The following is a 19,717-nucleotide window of genomic DNA, read 5'->3' on the forward strand; positions in this document are numbered from 1 at the left end:
GCTGGGTCTCTCCAAGTACTGTGTCCATGCAGTTTTCCATTTAAAACTCTACATGCCAAGGTTTCACTGGGCCTTAGAGACACAACCTGAGAGATTTTTCTACCATTGTGAAATGGGAAAAAACAGAATACTGGAAAAACCTGCATTACATTAACAGCTACAGCTACGACTGGTATTTCCTTAATGAATTTGTACTCCATCACCATGCTCCACTGCTGTGAACCATACAACTCATTCCAGATCACACAGTAGATCACACAGACACACACTAATCACCCCACTCCTCTGTCTACATACCTGTGAAGGTGGTCTTGGTGATAGGTGGTGGGTTACACATGGGTGATCTCCTGTCATAATGGAAACAAACACACACAATCTGAGACATTCCCTTCCCAAAATGATAAAATCTCTCATGTTTATTTAAATATGTGTCTTTGACTGAAAAGACACATCATTTCCTTCATCTATTTTTTTCTGCACAGTGCTGCTACTGTTGTTGTAGTACTCTGTTTGAACAGTAGAGGGCAAGCACAGCCAGACCATGAGTGAGGGCAGGTGTGACTACAAATTGCTTGGTAGAACATATAAGTTGACCATATGTTGTAACGTGTTGGCATTGCTGTGTGTCTCCTCACAGAACAAAAAAGTATAAAAAACAATAAAGCTTGCCGACTTACTTATTGGACGCTCTGTCTTGCTGTAGATTAGTTAATGCACCAAAGTTGTTTCGAACAGTTCTTAAGCTTGCAAGAACCTGAGGAGGACATGGTAGTTTAGAACAGAGTTTTTTTTCTGTTTTTTAATACTGTAAAAACACAAAATTGGCACAGCGCTTACCTGTGCAAACGGCGTTACAATCATATCGTCACCATGACTGGAAGAGAGAAGGAGGAGGGTTATTAGATGCAGACCAACAAGGTGCCTGTGTTCTGTAAAGGTCAACCAATGGAAGGAAAGTCATCATGTCAGATTAATTTCAGCATCTCTGATGCATTCGATCCCTGTGACATGTTTACACTACACATCAGCTACCAGCTGAGGCCACACATCACAATGTGTAAAGAGCAGGTTCAGGTTTCAGCAGAAGAACTGAAGAGACGTGTGTCTGTGCTTGTTAAGTAATCTAGTTTCCAAAATATTCTCACAGGCAAGGACGCTGTAAAACACCTGCTGTACTGACACCGTCCCCCCACTCACTCTTCCATGTCCCCCTCCTCTCTCTATTCACTGCTCTGCCCTGAACTACATCCCTTAAGTAATTTTTCGTTCCTATTTTTATTCACTTGTATTCGTCCTGGGGAAAGTCAGCTGAGCATGTTTCTCCCACACACATGCACGCACACACTCCTGGATGTGGAGTTTAGGAGGCGTGCATAAGAGCCCCACAGTGGTGATTGTTAAGTAAATAAAAGGCATAACTCAGTTAGCTAAAATAAATTTCACCAGTAAACATAACCGCTGACCTCCAAGCTATGTGAACACTGTCAACAGGTTCAGGCAAAGGGTCTGCCTAGTGTACTGCTCAGACCACATCTATGTCACACACCCACTTGTGAGATGGCTTGTCATGTGCTCCTTTGCAAAACAAACAGGAGGTATCCAAGTACAGTTTATATATTCCCTGAGAGGGATGGAAAGAATCTTTGGAGATAGATTAAGATGAATCCACCTGCCTCCTGCTTGGTATCTCAAATTTCCTTGTGTATCCAATTCAGATGGACAAAAATATGGGAAAGAATGAGGAAAACCTGCGATAACGGAAGGAAACTGGATATTGGATGTAGGTCAAGGAAGGATTGCTGTAAGTAAGGAGGAAGTCTAAGGTTACAGGATGTCATCATTCATCCATTTTTCTATCCGTCTTTTCGTCAGGCATGATCGAAATGCTGTTTTCGGTCAATATATTTATTTCCTGTAGCACACACTGTACAGTAACTAGATAGCTGCTGTTGTGTGGGATATAAGCATTGTGCAATCAACATTTGGTGCCAATTCATGTCTATGTTTATAACACATCTGGAGTGTGCGTGCTACAACTTTAACGGGTGTTTATTATAAACACCTTAGCAATAGTGCACAAATCCAGTGCAAGTTCTAAATGAAGAAAATAAGAGAGACGTATATGAACAATACTTATGGATAGTTTGTCACAGACCACCCTCTCGATGCTACAGGATATGGCTAAGAATAGATGTGACACCAAACATCAGCTGCTGGTCATGCACACTTCCCACCAGGTCCAAAATAATCAGCATGGAAGCCCTTAGACCTGGTCCTGTGTAAACACCCAGCTGTGACACAGATTCGGAGAAGCAGAAATGACCACATTCATAGCACAACAGGGAGCGACTGAGCATTTTATGAAGCTTCAAAAACACACTCACATGTCACTGGCAATGGAGGAGTTTCGGGACATAGACTTGGGCGAGAGGTCATAGTCGCTGTCGGAGCGGTACAGGAACGACTCTCTCCGTTGGCTGTGGACAAAATTGGCCTGCAGGATGAGGCCTGAGCCCGGGCTGGCCATAGGGTCCAGGGGGCTTCGACCTGATGACGTCCCATTGTCCACGTCGAAACTGGAGAAAGAGAAAGAAAGGGACAAAGGTCAGAATCCAAAAATGTACAGTTGGTACAGTTTATTTGTTGAGGCTGATGTTCTTTCAATAGTGAAAAGACGGGTTAATACAGTACTGAAAATGTGACAGCCATTATTGAAATGATACATTTCTAGTTCCTCACACATTCCAAAAAGGCCATGAATGAATAAACAAGCTTCTGTTAATTCATGCCTACAGTGTGGGTACATGGGCTTTAGGCTCCACATTATTCATGCAGTGCTGACCAGAGTAAACCTGCTCCACCAATTGGCCCCATCACCAACTGTTGCAACAAATGCAGCCATATTCAAAGGGATTTATATCCCTTTGAAGTAGCAAGTAGCAAGCTTTGCTGTGCTCAGGGCCACAGGGAATACCTCTGCGCTAATAACGCCACTGACTCACAGCTGACAGGTGTTTCCAAACCAGTGACACCATTTCCCACTGGGATGTCACGATGAGCTCCTTAGTCACCTAGGTGACTGTGTACTCAGGTGATGACTAATGCATATCACCAGGATATCTGCCTCATCGCTAGGGCTACCGAGCAATCCCATAATCCCATCTGGTGTGGATGCTAAGGTCAGGGAGAGTTCCCTCTCAGAACAATGCGTAACACACACAAGGAATGACGTCCCCTATGTCATCATCATCATCCTCACCATCATCCTCATCATCCTCATCATCATCATCATCATCATCATCATCATCATCATCATCATCATCATCATCCTCACTATGGAAGCAGCAACGCATTTAATCCAATGTCATCTTAATTAGTATTAGTATGAGCATGCATATGTACATGGAACACCCGGGAAATAAAGGAACATTGTGAGTGTACATGAACACTCGGTATGTATAAGGAAGCACGTCCCATAACTAAAACACCTTGTTATTTCCCAAGAAAAAACATTGCTATCAGCACTCTCCCTTGCTTGTATGTTTTCCTCCAGTTAATTCACATCTTTATACAGCTACAGAAGACTTAGTGACCTAACAGGTGGAAGTCATTAGGATTTGAAATCATGTTTGGCATGTTAGGTTCTTGGTTGAAAAATCAGGAGGTGGTGAGGGAAGAGGAAAGAGGTCATTTTTCATGTGTTTTCCTCCCACAGGGCAATATCACAGCCACAGTCCAAGTCTCAGATTTACACTCAAAGCTACAACCATGTATAATGGATGGGCTACTCTTTCTTTCCCATCCCATCCATCTGTCAATGATATCCATATCAATGCACAAGCATATCTCAATGTACAGATTTTGTGCACGGACCAAAATAAAGCTCCCTGTCTACCCCAAACTACACGTGTCCAGTGCAGTTTCTTCTTACTTCAATGTTATCTCTGTGTATCTGAATTGTTCAACAGCCACAATGACATACAGGGCATGCCAGGCATATTTTCCACAACAATTAAAAGGCTAAATGTCATGCTATCTTCTTTTGATCTCTCTGATTAGCAGCAGCTGAGTGAGCTGAGATGAGATGGGATAGTTTGGCCGCCTGCCTGGTACTGAGGAAAGGGCAATTGTATTGTCCCCGTTCTCTTCTAACTAGCTCTTAGATGAACACACACACACACACACACATAGAGGTAATATGTAGGACTCCAGAAACTTTGTCCACTACTCCAGCCTCTGTCCCACATTATCACAATGTTTTTTTTTTAATTTTGTAAAAAAATCTGAAGCATGTCAGTCTAAACCACTTTGATCTGTACTCACATCTGTTTTCTTTACCACGGGTGTGAAAGACGTTCGTGTTCCAAACACATACAAGTCAGTCTGTTCTCCAGCTGCTCTTTGTTATAACTGTGTACTGGTGTGTGTATGTATCATGAACAAAACAAAGATGACAGATCAAAGTGTTGAAACATTACTCTCAGCATATGTTTAACAACTGAGTCATTATCGCACTTGCTCCAACGTCATTGATTCTCACCTCAACTTCTGCCACGTAACTGGCCTCACAGCATGTACGGCACAGACACACCCTCTTTGGGAATGATTGTTGCAACTGGCATAGCAGTGTGTTGCACCAGCACTGACGTCACAGTGGGAACGTCGGGATTATGACACAAAGCTGTGTTTAATGAGCGAACAGCAGCAACACCTCTATGAATCTGAAGTGGGAGTCAACAACAGAGCACGAGTTTAACAACACAAGAGATTTACTGGTCAGGAAATCCAGCAACTAAGAAGCAGAGACAATGGAAAACCAGAGTTTACCAAAAAGGGAGTGATCCAGAAACGAGCTATATTTGGCAGGGAGTTACATATTTCCTTATGCAAACATTAGAGTGATGATGGAGTGCTCTTCTACGGTGTTCCAAGATCCCATCTGCTGAGCATCACTTGTCTTTAACTTCTTGTTGAAGTTTGAACTTACATATTTTTCCAGGTTAAGAACTAATAATAGAGCACAGACCAGTGTTTTTCTATGATATGTATGAAATACACTATACCTTTATACCAGTATCTGACAGGAAATTAGTTTTCGCTAAAAACAACATGTTGTTGGCTGGGTGCATGATGAGCTGGTTGGTATCTTGACAATATTCTGTCTTCAAAGGTTTTCAGCAATCACCCTGCAATTGCTCTCAGAATTACACATTCTTGGAGTATTTTCAGTTTCCTGGAAGATGACAAAATAGTGTTTGTGCTTATAAAAACTCCTACTAATTTATTAGAGGTATTATGGCCAGAAAACCTTTCAAACTCAATTTGCTACAATATAGCATTTAAAAACAGGAAACAGTTTTAAGGGCACTGAGACAGATGAGTAGTGGCTGCTGTGACTTTAAACTGTAGGACGCTGCTGGGTCACATACACGCCTAAGGACACCACACAGCTCCTTTACTCTCTGACTCTCTCTCTGTCTGGCTTTCCATCATTTCTGTCTCCATCAATTCTTTTGTCCTCTATCCATCTGTCTGTCTCACACACACAAACATCGACATGGATCACTGATTCATTTTAGTCCTGGGTCACTTGAGCAATTATAAACACAGCAGGAGTTGCCGTGACAGGGCTGTGAGTAGACACTTTGGAGAAAGAGGTCAGTGCATAAGTGTGTTTGATAAATAATCAGCTGAGATCAGTATAGTGAGGCTCTGTTTCTGGACAATCAAAGAGTTGATGGAGAAGAAATCTCACACACACAATCTGCACAGTTCCCAGACCGAGTGTATAATTTATATGGAGCTCAAACAGAGGTAAATCAGCCATAGATGAGTTTGGAAAGAACACAGCTGTGTGTTAAAGCAGACAGAGGGAAGACGACACTGGATTTATTTTGGAAAAAGGGTGCAGAGGGGGGGGCAGGCAGGCAGCGGGGAAGCACAAGGGGACACATGTCAGCGCTGCATGTGCATACGCATATGAGCATTGAGGTGTTTATGAGGTATTTGTAAGGAGTGTGATCATGAAGTGTCGGAAATCGTTTAAAACAGAAACCTATGACTTAAAAAGGGCTGAAGGTAGCGGGCACAGATGGAAGAGTGGGCACAGATGAGACCTTCAGTGCAGGCATATGCTACATAAGAGGAAAAATCTATGTTGGTTTAGTGATAGGGCAGAAAAAACACGTCTTCTTTACAACTCTGAACTATAAACAGTCTTTTTAAAAAAGAGTGAAGCATCCAAGGGATTATTGTGCTTTCTATAATATAACGATGATATGATGTGTAGTAATTTAGCAAATACAATGTCAAGATTTCACTGCAGAAGTACGGTGACAAAAAGCTCAATAACAATATGCATATCTGAGAAATTAATCTCTTTTCATTCTAAAGCTAATGATGAAGAGTCTGGTTCTAAAAGGAAACGGCTAAAATTTACCTTTTACTTTGGCTTAACAGTGAGCCTTATGTTATGGCAACGACAAGCAGTAATAAGTTCATTAGTTGATTAATAAATCTGGCCAAATAACCCTTTAGTTCCTAACAGTGTCCTCACCATCTATAGGAAACCTTTAGATGTAACATCCATGATGTACACCAGTATCTCAGAAACTGTGAAGAAGCCAGCACCCACAAGGTAGTCAGGCCAAGCAGATAAATGGCTGACCACTCACTGATAACCAAGACACGTTTAACCACCCCGCACTCACACACACTCTTCTTTCAGTCACACATTCACAGGAGTGAAAGCAAATGAAAAAAAACAGCCAGTAGGCAAAAGTTTCAAAAATCTGTCTAAGGTGCATAAATCAAAAAGGATTTCGTGCCACATTAGCAAGTACATTTCATAAATGTTTACTTTAGTGCAGCTTCTAATCAACAGGAACTGGCTATAATGTCTTTCCATCTGGTTGGTCTTACCCTGTCAGGTATAAGTAATGTAAATCCTTCAGTCGAGCTGTGACACTAATTTCGTCTTCAATGTCAATGCACCTTTCAGAAAACTCAGTCAGTCATGAGAGACATATAAAGAGGTCACCATGGAAATGCAGCGTCATCAAGGCAAGGCAAACCAGTCCTGCTCCTATATGATGTACACAGAGGTTCACTTAACTACAAACCTATTTTCAGTCCTATTCATCTTATTACTAAAAAGGTCAAATCTGGATAATATGTTAGATAACTTGTCAGGCCTTTTGAGAGGCCAGACGCGTAACCTTCAACATTTACTGCCTGCCTGAGATGCCTCACTGGGGGCCGACAAAGGCCAGATGCAAACACTTGAGTTCAAAGTCACACGTTCCCCACATCTTTATCTGATCATTCCTGATTTTAAAGTGGAGAGTTTCATCCAATTCTTTCATTACCATATCTGCCACCTCTTCCAAAACTACGTTTACTGAGCTAACACCTTGGTTGATACCAAAAGTCTGTGCACACAACTCTGCGTTTGCACGGTTGGGTGGAGAGGGGTCTGTTTGTTCTGGCTGAGGAGGGTATGTCACACACACCCAGACCACATCATTGTCTTGTACAGGTGTGCACATACAGCCTACAGGCATTAGAGTATATAGACTCATACACTGACATAACGTCAGACACTTGCGTGTTTACAAGGATGCCCAACCTAAAGCAAACAGCTCAATTGTCACTTACAATTCAAAAGTTATAGGTACTTTTGGCTTGGTCTTGTCTTTATGCACATTGTGCATATCCTGCTAAACCAATGCAAATGCTTCACATGTCATTTTATGGTGTTAAATGGCATGCTAGCTGGTTGGGGTTAGGGTTAGGGTTAGGGAAAGGGGCAGGTGGTCTTTCACCAACACTACACAGTGTGAAATGACACACCTAAGCCAGAAAATGCAAAGTAATAACATGAGACTTGACTATACACTAAGGGTACACAAGGCTGTTAAACAGTCACTAATGCACAATAAATAGTTATGAAAGACAAGGCAATGATGTGAATGAGTGAAAGAAGCTGTCCTTGATTCAGTAAATAACAGAAGAGAGGAGGGCAGGACAGATGGAGGAGGCGGTATTCTTCGTCCAGCTGAGCTCTGCTTTTGGTAGCCATTCAAAACGATGGCTCATACAAACCCTAACAGTGCCAGATTCTCAGCTTTTAATATGACAAAGCTACACTCTGCAGTTAGCTCTAAGGCTAATATCAATGGTATCTCTGACCACATGATGGGTGCTACATCCTCTCTGCACATCAAACCACATCTTGCACAGTAATGTCTCTTCACTTGACTGTGAGACCTAATCACTACGTCTTCATTTCACACCAGTGTCATTTCCTGCTGGGGAGGTTGTAGAGCAGAAGAATAAAGTGACAATGTGAGAAAACTACAGGGATGTCTTGTCACCAACACTTCAATGACATTGTATATATTTGCCCAGGGTGGCTCTGATCCATTTACAGCTCTGCCTGGGAGTGAAACAATGGGAAAACTGTGAATATTAACTTCCAACCTTAAAGCTACAGGGCAGTTTCCTACTAAGAAATGAGTGCTGACAGGCAAGGACAAGCTCTGACAGGAGAGGGGGGCATGGGAGGAGGGGGGGGGGAGTTGTGCCTGTGGCAATGCATTCTGCATTCTGAGTTTATTTGGAACCATGCGTGCAGGAGAGAATGTATGTATGTTCTTCACTGAAGAATGCCTGCCAAACGAACAGACAGAGTGTCCCTATACAAAACACCACAGTCAGTAACTAAACGCTGTGTCGTTATTAAGTTAGCCTGATAACATTTTAGGACAGACAGACTCTAATCTTATGACCTCAGACCAAGCCATGCCTTGTACAGAAAACAGACCCCAAAAACCCAAACACACGTATCTACAGGAAGGTTTTTTCAGGAGTGATCTATTCAACAGAAGATATGGCATTGAGACGGCAGCTCAGAGGTACACAAAAACAAGCAGCACGCCAACTGTGATTAAAAAAACACAACAAAAGGAAGGAGTTTTAATGCCTGTGATGCAGAGGAAAAGTATTTCAGAAAGCAGGCAGGTGGAGAACAATAGAGCAACACAAACACACAGCAGGATTAACATGCCAGCTAAACAAAGTGTTTATTTACCATATTCCCTCTGTGTTCTTCAGTGAGCTGGTGGAGCGGGACCGTGGCTTAAGAATGATACTCATGGTCTGGCTTTTCCTTCCACATCCACACACATAACATATGCACAGTCCACAAACACATAGAGCCACGCACAAATCCACCCCTTCCACCTGGAGCCCGCCGGCGAGCCTCCGCTGTGGTCAGGAAAGATCCAGTGGACACTTTCTCCTCTGAGTCTGGTGTTTAGTCAGATCAGGTCCTCTGTCCCAGCTGTATTCCACAGTGCTACTTCCTCCTTGTTGAGCTCTGATCATTTGACAGTAGGTGGTTTGTTACCCTGCTCTCCCTCTCCCTCTCTCTCACTTGCACTTTATCTTTCTTGCCAGATCAGCGTGCGGTCTTCCTCTTTCCTAATCCAGCCATGCACTCACTCTGTTACTTTTTCTCACTCTGCTTCTCTCTTTCAAGTCCCGGTCTTTTTTCCCCTGACGCGTGGAAATAAGATCTCCTCTTCATCCCACGTTTTTTTGCTCTCCCCTTTACCTCTGTCTTTTTTTATGACTCTGTCCCTGTCTTTGAGTTACACGACTCCCTCTCTCTCTGTTTCCCTGAGCAGCAGCTTGGGTATGCCTGCTGTGGGAGGGGTTGTTTTGATAGTAGTAATTCTTTAAAGGGCGGGACTTGTATCCCCCAGCAATCCTAACAATCGTCTCAAGTGTCAATCATCTCGCTTACATGGGAACCTAAAACCAACAAAAAACCATGCCAACGATGTGGAGAAGACTTCACAGAGACAGTGCTGGCTGACGTACTTTATGCAATTCCAAAAAGTACAGCAGTAAATTAAGAAAAGAGCAAAGAGTTACATTTACAAACAGTGTGGACGTAAAGTGAGAAGCTATTACATGCTTATATGTGTAAAAACCAGAATCAATATAGCCTTTTGGTTTGTCCCCAGCATCAGAAGCTACATAATATGCCTTCTTTTCCAGATTCTTATTCTTATTACAGTAGTATAGTATAGTAGTATAAAGGCAAACACCCTTTTCAGGCCTCTCTGTGCCTGCCCTATACATTTTTTTATATATACATTTTGTGACAAACAGCATTTACTACAGCGCACGTGATATTTTTCACAGTATTATTTACCTTCCACCATCTTTCATTTCAGCTATAAAGCTCTGTTAGTTCTGTAGAATTGGTTGGAGTTTGGAGCTCAGATGGCATCATCTGCTGCCAGTGTTGTTGGCCAAGAAGCAAACACCCGCTTTCTGCCAGGCAGACAGGTGTGTCAGCTGTCTGGCATGTCAATCTTTCCATGTTAGCTGTTTGTGTGTGTGCATGTGTGTGTGTGTGTCTGTAGCGGGTGGAGTATGACAAAGTAAATATGGCAGCAGGGGATGCAGACAAAAAGTGGAGAAACGTGTATGGTAAGATGCCATCACACGCTAACTGATGATAAATATGATATATACAATGGAAAGCATGGACACAATGCTAGCATCTTATTTGTTTTGAATTTTATGGACAAACTCAAACTGCTAAAACACAGGAGACAGTGGTCCTGAAAGACATAAATATTGCAAACCGGAGAAAAACAAAACATACACAACCCAGAAGCATCTGCATACACGTTTTTCCATTCCTTTCATATTGAAAGCAGTGTGAATATTTTCATCTCATCAACAAAACTGGATGTAGGTTCAATGGAGTGACATCAGTCAGGATACGCTTTAGTTCAAGAGCGGTGTTGGTTTCAAGAGATAGAAAGCAGCAGCAAAAGGACACTAAATACCAGGAAGTGCTTTTATCCTGATAAAAGCAAAAAGGCCTGTCTGATGCCATATTATAATATACACAATGAGCAAACACATCAGCAATTGTATGCCCATTATCCATATATCCAGACACATTGTACACATTTCAGCTATCACATTCACATTTCATGGCAGTGACCTCTAATAGGTCACATCTGACTCTGACTGTCTCTGATTTCACACCGGCAGTGCTGGTTGCTGCTATGTTTTGTGCCATCATACAGATGAAAATGTGACCATGCGCGGAGCACTCCCAACTGGTTTACAGTATGTTAAATAGGCACATCTAATGCTTTCAGTGTAGCATGGCGGAATGATGTGGTTTATAGTTTGGTCAAAGTGGTGAAACTAATCCTATTACCACAGTCTGCACATTCCATGTGGCCGAGGAAAGAACAACAGGAGGAGCGCGGTTTCCTTAAGAAAACTGAGGAAGTCAGACTCTCCTCCACAAATCCCAAATGAAAACAGAACAGATGGCCTGATGACAAGAGCTGTGCAAACATTCTCCCACTCACATGAGAGAATTCAACTTACATTATAGGATATAATGCATTTATGACTTTCAAAATTCAGCATAGAGGAACACAGTGGGTTGCATGATTTCAGTAAGAATACACACCTTTAAGATTAAACTGGCCCTCTGAGCAAAACTTATATGACCTACAGTCTACTGTCTAAAGAAGCACAGGCATTTATTTATGCAGACACACTCCCACACATGTAGAAGGCTTTCCTTTCAGACAATAATACCGCCATCTACAAGACGCCAAATAGTGCAACATATTCTGCTGAACACAGGAAGGACAGGTGACAACAACGCATATTAAGGATGATAATAATTATATATTATTATCCTTTTATAAATAAAGTAAACATTTTTTGTGTAGCTTTGAGCAAATTACAAGTAATGCTTGTAATAAATTTCTTACTAACACAGAGTCAGAACAAATGGCCTCCAGTCTGTTCATATGCAGGTACAACATATATGCAGCTCTCTGTTTGTTGCCGTTTTTGTTGCATTGAAATCAGACTCTTTGCAGACGAAAAGCTGGAATAATCTAATCTCAGGTTGCTGCAAAATAAATTACATTATTTGTGTCACTAAAGCATTTCTTGTCTGGCTTAATGAGACACTTTTCTACTCAGATGTGCACTGCTGCCACCTAGTGTTGAACTTAGTATAATTCTTGTCATAAAACCAGTTACATGGAATTAAGTCACCACAGTAATTGACAAAAATATTGATCTTTTTAAAGACCTCTTTCATGAAGCAGGTTCAGTATGCAGGACAGACAAACATACCCAGTACATGCTGATATAAATAGCACTTAACTAAGAAGCGGGCAGTGAAGCACAGATGGCTAGTCCCCAGTATTGACAAGGCTGAATCCATATCTATATGTCTACAGACACCACCAGCCATTACTGTTGCTTCATATTTAAATACTATATAGGCACACACACACACCCACACACAATGTGGGTTTATGTTTATGCAAACAAACCCCCTGACACATGCAAGAAGAGCAGAGAGGAACAGATGTACATCAAAAGGTAGCGCTCTTAATTTTGACCGAGGTCATAGAATACACGTTAGTCAGAGTGATGCAGTGGGAAAATGAGCCTAACAAGGTCTTAACGTTACTGTGTGAGCTTTAATGGACAGAGAGTGCTCCCATGATTAGCTTACACTCTGCTCCAGTTAGTGAACAGGCCTGTCCTCCCCGAGACTCTGATGACTGGATGGACTCTGCTTATTTATCATTTACCTTCCTTTTAACCATGTTTTTCCAAAAGCTGGATAGCTGCATCTCATGGAGTGCAAAGAGACACAAACATGCACTTTGGGCCAACACTGTAGGTTCAGCACTGCAGCATCCACAGATCTCTGACAACACAACCAGCCACCAAGCAACAGCCGTTTACACAAGACTCAGCTGTGAACTCAGCTCCAGTTCTGTGTTGCCCAGGTGGAATTATTCATCAGCTAATGTTCTGATAAGAGAGAACACACACACTTTGTGTACATTCATGCAAACACATTATTCCGAACACATTATTTACTCAAAGTTTACACACGCAGAGCAATAAGAGAAGCTGCCTTTAAGCGTGTGTATCATTCTGTCTCAACAAATGGTCTATTTATTATTCACTAAATTATTGTACCTTAACTTGCTACAGGCAAGTGAAAGCCTAGTGTTAATTAGAGAGTAAAACAAGTATGAGCTAACTAATTCAATTTAAAAGACATCAAATAAGTCCATGTGAGTCCTTTTCACTCTGTCCCGCAATTAGTTTCAGTTTCAGAAATAAGCCATACCCTCTCCTGCCACGCGGTTTGATGTCGATGGGCTTGTTCGTAGCGTAGGGCGAGCCGTTGGAGCAGGCGTGGCGGTAGCGGGCTATCCTCACCAAAGACAGATAATCTGAGTTCACAGGCAAACTCATTTTGATGAGAGTCTCAGAGCAGCACTACACACACACTTGTGTCCAGACAGAAAAAAGAGGGAGACCAGACAGAGGGACAAGTCTGATAAAGCTATCTCAGCAGGGAAGGAGGGAGGGGTGAGAGAGGAGAGAAGGGGAGGAGAGGGGAGGAGAGGGCTTTAGTATGGGTGTGATTTGAACTGAGAAAATGATGGGAAAAGATGGGGAGAGGGGAAGAGAGAGAGGAGGAGCAAAGTGCAGAGCTAGTGCAAACTCATTTAGCTTTTCTCTCAGATAATCAGACAATATTAACTGCTATACTGACAATCACATGTTTGAGTGGCATTGTAGAAAATTATTTAATTATCATAGAATATAGTAAACAAGGTACAGGTAATAGTCCAGATTAAACAACAGTGCACACAATGGAATGGTTGCTGCTTGCATCTTAAGCATGGCCTCTATCTACATATACAATCCAATCAGGCCACTGCAACCTGGTTCATTTTTTTCACCTGAGACTTATGTTACACAGTGAATTAGTGAGTCTTCACCGCATGACAGGCAATAAAGACTAGCTCGATTTTATATGCTATTCAATTTTTCAACATTGAGACTCTTATTCAAATGCTGAGGAAAGCTAAGATTCAAGTAATGTTTATATGTGCCCACTAGGGGGCAGCAGAGCCCCCCAAAAGGCACAACATACCCAGCCTGCCAAATATATATATTTGGCAGGCTGGGTATGTTGTGCCTTTTATATATATATATATATATATATATATATATATATATATATATATATATATATATATATATATATATATATATATATATATATATATATATATATATATAAGGCATATATTAAGCACACAACTATATCGGAAGTGTCATGTGGAAGTGAGTCAACTGAGCATGAGAATTAATGTCTTTTTTAAATTTACTATCACATTTTTAGACAACCAACCAGCCACCAAGCAACAGCCGTTTACACAAGACTCAGCTCAGAACATTTTTAGAAACAATATTAAAGAAAACAATCTCCAAAAGATGCCTGTCAGAGTACTGCGTTCTCACCGGCCAGCAGGGGGCAGCATGCGCTGCAGGGAAAATGTATGTACAGGTTACAGCACAGCAACTAAAAGCAGCACGAAGACACAGAGCATTAAATCTCTGCGGACTTACAGCTTCTGCTCAGCTCTGACAGAAGCAGCCAGCGTGTGACAACAGCTCCTGGGTGGACAGGGAGGCTGTCAGAGTTACAGACGCATTGACAGACACAACAGGCTTCTCTTCTATTACTGAACATGTGAAAATCCCACATGAGCACACCTACACACAGGAACACAACAAGGGCTGTCCACAACATGTACAAGCAGACAGAACACACACTGATCATCGCACCGGCACCATACAAAGCTCTTCTCATGTGGATTCTTGCAAACACACAACTAACAGCCAAGTCAGCCACACACTGTCAGCGGCAGCAACGTGCTGTGACAAAGTGCCAGGTGACGATATGACTGTCGTCACTCAGTGTCCCTGAGGCCAGAGCTTCGTAAACCAGAACCACTGGATCTGAACGCTCAAACATGTACACACAAGGTGCAACACCTTTCAAAATAAGAGACTGCAGATTATATGTGTCACACAAATATTTTAAAGGGATTTATTGCACTGTGCCAAAACCGGTTCAGCAGTTTGTTTTTAAAGTACAGTTCAACATGGTTTTATTTCTTTTGTTCCAAAGGGGGAAGAAAAGAATATCTTTTACACATACAAGACAGAAAACAGTGAAAAAAAAGGGCTGGTGATCGATGATAGGAGTGAGAGGAAAAGGTTAACAGCTCACTACCTAAGCTTTCTGCTCTCATACCTGGCAGGGTCAGCAACCTCATTAGGGATTTAGGGACACTGTAGCCTGAGTGACTGGGTGAGAGGCAGGTGGAGTGTGAAGAGTGTTCAGTAATGTGCAAAGACAAAAGATCAGTGTAAGAATGTTGTAGTCCCCATGAAATTCAATGAATCTATATATTTTGAACTAGATTGGCCAGATAACACCAGTATCTGGCCAATTATGACAACAGGAAAACAAACGAACATAACTCACTCTGCAGGTCTGTGAAATCACAAAATTCAATGATATTTTCATCTTTCCAGGATTGTGTCAGATTCTTAGGGGTTAAAACCAGTTTACTGAGAGGACCAGGAGTTTAAATGAAACTAAACTAACTTCCACTGAGCTGCACAATTTATGGGACACCTAACATCACAAAAAGGGGAGGTGGAATTATCTTTGTTGAATTTGAGCTACGCTTCGACACAAACAACTCAGAAAGACAAAACAGATGAAGCAGAACCATAACCACAACTTCTTAACACATTCCTGTACAAGACAAATATTAAGTTTGACTATAAGAAATTAAGAGTCAAAGAAAGCTTATTCAGTTAGTCTGCTGTTGCAAAGCTTTGTTCAGAGGCAAGCACTGAGCGACAGGGAGGGAGGGGATCTGCTTTCTACCCATCTGTCAGGTTTGTACAGCTGATTTGTCCATCAAAGAAGCACTTCGGTGTGAGCCACTGTAGCTAAATCAAGGAAAAAAATAAGTCATGACTGAGACCTAAAAGCCATGGCAACTGACAGAAAAACTGAATATGATTACAATGATTGGATGCGTGTTTATCAAGTCTGAGAAACAGCAAAGGTAATGTTATTAAAATACGACATGGTAATTAAGATTCATGCAGCACTGCGTTTGTGTAAATAGGTACAGCTCTTAGTCAGTCATGCTGCTCTGAAAACAGCTGTTGTTATGTGTGTCAAGGAGCAATTCCTTCGTCTAAGCTAAACCGTGCCTGCCTTTACAGTCCCCAGCCAGATACGTGTTTATAATGTGGTTGCCATGGTGACCTCGGTAGAATTCAAAAGGGACAGGTAGGTCCTCACAGCCAATCAGCCTTCAGTTGCTAAGGACACAATGGCAGATTGTATAATGAGAAAATAAGAACGAGAGGGTCAGCGGTGGTAAGATGGAAAGAAGCTATACAATCAGAGCTGATTGGGAGGGTTAAGAATTAACATGTTAACATGCTCTAATCAAAAAACGAGCAGCACATGGACTGGAGGTGCAGGGTGTGACTGGTTTGAAACCAAGAAATTGGGAATTAATGGTGGTCACTTAGTATTTCTCGGCAGCCATGCATGACTTACCTATGCTCTATTTATACATTCAGCTGACTCACAGGCTGGAAGAGAGGATTTAAGCAGGCTGAACTATTGTTTGTCTCACCAACACACAAAGGAGAAGAGAAAGCACCCCCTCCTGCACACACACACAAACACACATAAAATACAGGAAAAAAAAAATCTGGAGAAGCGTGACCACTGAAGATAAGACAAACAAAAGCTCTTACTTGTGCCGTGCATGTGTGTACTGTAAGAGCGCGTGCACTTTGCTGCATACACTGACAACTGAGTGATGAGAGAGACTGTGTCGTGATGTGTTAAAGCTGAAGTAGTTCTGGACAGTATGAATGTGAGAAACATGTACTGAGAGCTGCATGAAGAAATCTGGCTCAGGGTGAAAAAAAAAAAAAACACTTGTGGCAGCACAGCTCTGCAAGTTACATCCATATCAGAAAGCTAGCAAACCAGTCTGTCAGATTAAAGAGGGGTGCAACCTCAGCAACAAATGTTTTTATTCACTTTGATTGATTCATTTAGTCTATGAAATGCATACTTAACAAAGTGTTTTAATGTAGTATAAATGTAAAATGTGTTCAATATGTAAAGCTGTCTAAATAAGACATCAAAATGATATTATTATGATATTGTTTTGTAGAAATATCTGCTGAAGTTAGCAGGTTAACCAGTGCCTGTACCTCTCTGTACCACAGGACAGGGAAGTGAGTCAGTGTAATCTGCAGTGCTGTGTCAATCATGATGGTCATGGTAGTCAATGAATGAAATGGTAATTGTAATGCTGTTCAGAGAAAGAATGGGAAAAATGATTGACTATGGTTTGTTTTTAGCCTGCTACACACCTCTTGTAATGGTCTGCTTCTTCAAACACCTTTTGACATCCAGTGATATTAGTATTGTGCACCTGTTTGCAAGTTGGTGGCTGGATGCTGTAGACTTGTTTGTCAAGATGCAGTTGTACCTTTAACGGCTGTATTATTGTGTGGAATCAGAGGATGTTACACATACAAAGTCACCCGAGCACTGGCTCACACACCAAACAAAAGCAGCTGTTTACAATCCAGTCTGATGCTATTTGGTGGTTTTATAATCTGGACAAAACCAGTTTAAGTAGCCTGGGCTTGTACAAGCCAAACGTGATCACAGCTTTAGCCATTAATCTCAAAAGTGGTTTTGTAAATGAAGTTTGCTGTGCCACGTTCAGGCAGCACAACAAAACACATCGCATGAAATCTGTTTTCAGCATCCCTTTTATGAGCCTGCGTGCACTTCGAGGAGCATGCGAGTGTGTACTGACTTTGCATACTGAGCAATAAATAATATCATGGTGCGGGTCCTAAACTGCTTTTCATTGTCACAGCTGCAGCTCAGCTCTTTGAAGATCTCTTGACGCCACACAGTAAAAAACACAGTTATGGGCATCACAGGGAGAGTTTTGGCTGGCAAACAAACAGTTTTTTTGATGGACATATTAATGTGGAGATGAATGGATGAAAACAGGATGCAGATGCTTGTGCACTGCACAGTTTGCTCAGCATGCTCCAATATATCCCACATGGGTACACAGTTCTGTGCACCTCAAGCACATGGTGGAGCTAATAGGTTTAACTTGGCAGCAGTCCCACTGATGTCAGAGTAATCCTTCATTAAAACCCTGATGAGGAGTGTGTGAGCTGAGGCCACATATTTACTGTACGTGTGTGCAGGGAAGCCCTGCCAATGTATACTGAGGATGCCCACACGCCATTGTCCAGGTAATCCAGGTAAAGCCGCTTCTCAAAACACACCCAGAAGACACCAGCATCGCTTCAGCTATCTTAATTATACCACTAACATGCAGTTTATTAAGTACACTTACTCATTTAAACACCGTTAACCTCCAGACATGTAAGAAGAGAGGGATGATAAGAACCTGTTAACCCCCAATGAAGGGTTAATTAACTGCAGACCACACACCACGAGTGTCAGATATCAGGATTACCACTTCAAATTCATGAACAGTACACTTGGAACTAATTCTGGTTGGCTAAGTAGTATGCAACACAAATGTGGGGATCTACACAATGTGGGAACCAAAGAGCTGAACTGCATGCAGTTCAACACACTGACAATGATCTGCCACTGAAAAAAGATGGCCATTTAAATAATTACAAGAAACATACAAAAACAGCAAGCCACAGTATACTGTACAAAACCAGGTGTGACAGTAGGGCGAAGCAAAAAGACAAAGGACAGCACTAAAGGAAACATGAGCCGCTTCCAGTTATATTTCTGCGTAGTGGACAGGTTTAGTATAAGTCTACAAAAGACTGCGTGCACCATGGTAGGGCCTGTAGGCCTCGAGTTTATTTAGTCAAAATGTAGGAAAATGAGGCCAACGTTTGCTCTTCTCTATCCACAACCTCTCCTGAGGTCGATCCTGTAAAAGCCCATTTGGTATACACTGTGTGTAGCAAATTAAATGGATAGTAAGTGCAGGTATTCAGTGTTGTTGAAAATTTCACTGTCATTGTTCGTGTTCATTCAAGTCCTGCTGAGAGAGTGTTATTTTACACCCTGCAATGTGAGAGTCTGTCCTACCGGATAGATGAGAAGAGTAACAGTTAGGGTTGTGCAAGTGGGAGCTTCCTCTAAGGAAGCACTGAACAAATGCATCCATAATATGCCAGCCAGTGCCTGTAATAGTTCAGAGGAAAGGAGGCAAAATATGTAGACTAAACATTGATTATAAAAAGATGATTAGATGCAAAGAGTTTGGGAAGGAAGTCTGAAACAATGCACCAATAAAACAAGAACATTCCTACTGTCCAAGCTGCACAGTCATTACAGGGCTTCATATGGATGTGGACACTCAAATTAATAAGGCCAGAATATCTACATGTAATAAAACTGTGAGTGACTGACCTTCCTTTACCTTGACAGGTTTCCAAGCATGCATTAGCTAGAGTTTTAATACTGCATAAGTCTGTAATATTTTTAAATCCAGCCAGGTATGTGTGCACGCGTGTGTGTGTGTGTGAGGGGACTCCCTCTCTCTGGCTAAGCCTTTCTAATCTGTTACTATGCCTCATAACCGCTGTCGTCATCATGGAAATCCTAATCGCCATCATCGTCACGAGAAATTCCCTCCTGAGATGAACATCGTCATCGCCATGTTTTTCTCCTATTAAGAGGTAATTCCCATAACGTTTG

At 41.8% G+C, this 19,717-nt stretch overlaps 1 protein-coding gene across 3 annotated transcripts in view; it reads right to left on the reverse strand.

The window, feature by feature from the left end:
• pde4d (phosphodiesterase 4D, cAMP-specific) overlaps positions 1 to 19,717 on the reverse strand; it is a 134,247-nt gene that overhangs the window by 17,802 nt on the left and 96,728 nt on the right. For 2 of the 3 annotated variants that reach the window (XM_028413316.1, XM_028413317.1), the window contains 4 exons: positions 2,385 to 2,576; positions 838 to 874; positions 678 to 754; positions 298 to 347 (listed from right to left, as the gene is read on the reverse strand). In XM_028413316.1, coding sequence (XP_028269117.1) covers positions 298 to 347; positions 678 to 754; positions 838 to 874; positions 2,385 to 2,576 — 356 coding nt within the window. Of the gene's footprint in view, positions 1 to 297; positions 348 to 677; positions 755 to 837; positions 875 to 2,384; positions 2,577 to 9,091; positions 9,707 to 19,717 lie in introns of those variants that run through there. The other variant, XM_028413318.1, reaches the window with a different exon arrangement.

This window comes from Parambassis ranga, chromosome 9, assembly GCF_900634625.1.
Source record: "Parambassis ranga chromosome 9, fParRan2.1, whole genome shotgun sequence".
Classification (NCBI taxonomy): domain Eukaryota; kingdom Metazoa; phylum Chordata; class Actinopteri; family Ambassidae; genus Parambassis; species Parambassis ranga.